General features: G+C 39.7%; 1 protein-coding gene across 1 annotated transcript; it reads right to left on the bottom strand.

Moving 5' to 3' along the window:
• Positions 1-478: 478 nt before the first annotated feature.
• On the bottom strand, positions 479-2,518 carry LOC125200035. Its single transcript, XM_048097840.1, has 2 exons — positions 2,379-2,518; positions 479-1,917 (listed from the first exon to the last, which is right to left on the bottom strand). The coding sequence occupies exons 1-2, from the start codon at positions 2,439-2,441 to the stop codon at positions 664-666; spliced, it is 1,317 nt and encodes a 438-aa protein (XP_047953797.1). The 5' UTR covers positions 2,442-2,518; the 3' UTR covers positions 479-663.
• Between the last annotated feature and the right edge of the window lie 246 nt (positions 2,519-2,764).

Below are 2,764 nucleotides of genomic sequence, written 5' to 3'. Positions count from 1 at the left end.
TGTTATTTGAGTCATGTATGTGACACTACTACTTTAACTTCCGTTGCTATGTTTTATCATCATCCGTCAATAATTTAAATTGTTAAGTAGATAAACAACATAAGAACGACAAGAAAATTGCATCCTTAAATAGATAAAAGACAGACTGATCAATCAAGAGAAAATGTGTAGTAATTGTAAACTGGTTTGGTATCAGAGTAATAACGCGATCGAGTAATGGCTCTTTTATTAAAACAAATTAACTTTAGAAATAAGGAGAGATACCCAAATGCCATATATTTATAGTTTAAACAAACAAAAGTATCATGATCATTTTTCAAAACCTTTCACTTCCCATAATATGATAATAATCACAAGAATCAAAAAATATTTCCACTTCCCCAAGCATCACAAACTCTATTACCTTCATTTCGACAAATATATAATGAAAGAAGTTTGTAGCAACGAAACTAGTGTTAATAAATGTTGCAAGCAGAAATGACAGAGGAAATCTGTTTGATCAAAATCTTGGAGATTCAAGATAGTACTTTGCCCTTTGCAGTAGTTGGTCTATAAGTAAAAGGGCTAATACAGCATATTAACATAAATTATCATCCATTGATTTTGAAAATCCAACTAAGCATAGTAATATTAATAGCACAGGATAAGATAAGAGGTGGTGTGCTAAAGAAGACCTTGCACCAATGACTGAGCTGCAAGAGCTTTTATTCCAGCCCTGATATCCATAGCCATCATTGTGCATTCCTTGGCCATTGCCTCATTCCCTTCCTTCTCCCTCTTTGCTGCTGCTATCTTCTTTTGAATCAATGCAATATGTCTCTCATTCATTTCTATCACCTCCTCAATCCTCTCATTAGCCTCCCTGCACTTTGCTGCCTTTTCCTTCACCAACAAGTATTTCTCAGCATCCTTGTTTGCCTCGTAAATCCTCTCCACCTTCTCGAGAATCCACCGCACGTTGAACTTCTGCTTCTCATAATGGTAGAGCTCGTCAAGCATTTCGTTTATCTCAGCGTACGCGATTTCAGCCAGCTTCCTCTGCTTGAGCCTTTGGTATATGTTGCACAGGCGCTCGAGGAAGAGGGAGACGATGATGGAAGGAGACTTGACTCTGCTCTCTGCAGTGATATCACCATACTTGTCGAATATAGCTCCAACTAAAGCAGCAATCTCCGGCTTCACTTTGTGGCCACGGATGCACAGAGCAGACTCCACTCCATCTTCGTCATCATCATCTTTAGGCCTTTTAGCAAACTCTGTCAAGTTAAGGCTACGGGAGGCGCTAAGGCAGCGGTTGTTGGTTGAAGGACCATCGTAGGTTTTGCACTTCGTTAGGATATGCTCGTCGTGTGGCACCACCACCCCCGGAGGCTGAAATTGGCCATCCACGTCGCGTTGAGGAGGCACGACATTGTTCTCAGAAGCCTCAATTTTGTCTGCATCATCTTCGGGCCCTACAGCAGTCTTCCACGGAAGCTGAAAATGGCAATCTCCGTCGAGTTGAGAAGAATTGACATTGCTCTCAGAAGAGATATCAGCAATCTCTGTCTTCACTTCCTCTGCATTCTCTTTGTGGCCTGTAGAAAACTCTGTGGAGTTCAAACACGAAATGCTCGAGGGATCATCGTGTGTTTTGCTCTTCTGGATGACTGCTGACATATCCGGTAGAGGCTGAAAATGGCCATCTAAGCCTTGCTGAGGCACTTCAGCTTGTGAAGTGTTTGTGGCGCAGAGGCCATCCGTATCCGTGGTGTGCTGAATGAGAGGATCAGGAGAGACCGGTGACTCAGGTTGTCTGAGAACTCGTAACGCTGGTCTAAAGACGAGGCTTGGGGTGATGCTTCGCGCAGATATAGGGAAAAACACTGGAGCGGCTGACGACAGTCTCGTTGGGCACCTAGAACGCAAAGGATTGTCCTACACAGATAGAGGAAGTGCAAATTTATGTAAACAAGAACATAATAAAGGTATTTCAATTTTCAAGTAGCAAAATTATGCAGAATATCAAGCATTAGTTCACTTTTCTCTAGAGTTGGTTAGTTTTTGCTTGAGATTAACAACAATATTTAGATCTTCAAACATATAAAGTTGCTTATGTGAAAAAGACCTTATTTCTTTCTCAAATAACATGGATCCAGGAAAGCAAAAGAATTTCTTCACATTTATGGTTGTTATCTTCAAACTCACAAAATAAGCACAATACTAAACTAAATATGGATAACATGAACAATTTTTCTTTACATCTTTAAATTATGAGAAGTTTTAACCACTGAAAATGGTAGAAAGAGGGATGGAACCGGCAAATGTTTCTTCATTACATTATTTCTCACTGAAAATAAAATAAATTAAAAAGAAAAGGAGTGTAGCTTTTTTCGAACCTGAGTAGGAAGGGTTTCTTGGGGTGGTGCTTTTCTCTTTCTTCCTGGTGTTGCTCCTTTCATCTGGATGAGGAAAATCGAAAATGGAGGTAAGAGTGAAAGGGGGGTTTGGGTTTGGGTTTTGGTTTGGGGGATTATGGTTTTACTCACACAGAAATGAAATGGGATTGCTTCTTTTAGTTCCTCCAATAAGGATCATTTTACTCCTATTTTTGGCAATGCTTGTTTCAGTAAGTATAACCAGGTGTCGTCTTACTATTGCATGCATTCCAATGCAAAAGGTGTGTATTTTCACTGATTTGATTTGATTCCTCAGCTGATCAACACTCTTGTCCTTTAGTGATTAAATACGATGTAATACACCTTAGTTAGATTTTTAACATCAA

Source organism: Salvia hispanica, unplaced genomic scaffold (genome assembly GCF_023119035.1).
Source record: "Salvia hispanica cultivar TCC Black 2014 unplaced genomic scaffold, UniMelb_Shisp_WGS_1.0 HiC_scaffold_781, whole genome shotgun sequence".
In the NCBI taxonomy this organism is placed as follows: Eukaryota; Viridiplantae; Streptophyta; class Magnoliopsida; order Lamiales; family Lamiaceae; genus Salvia; species Salvia hispanica.
The sequence above is the reverse complement of the archived record's forward strand: the minus strand, read 5'-3'. Positions and strand labels throughout refer to the sequence as shown.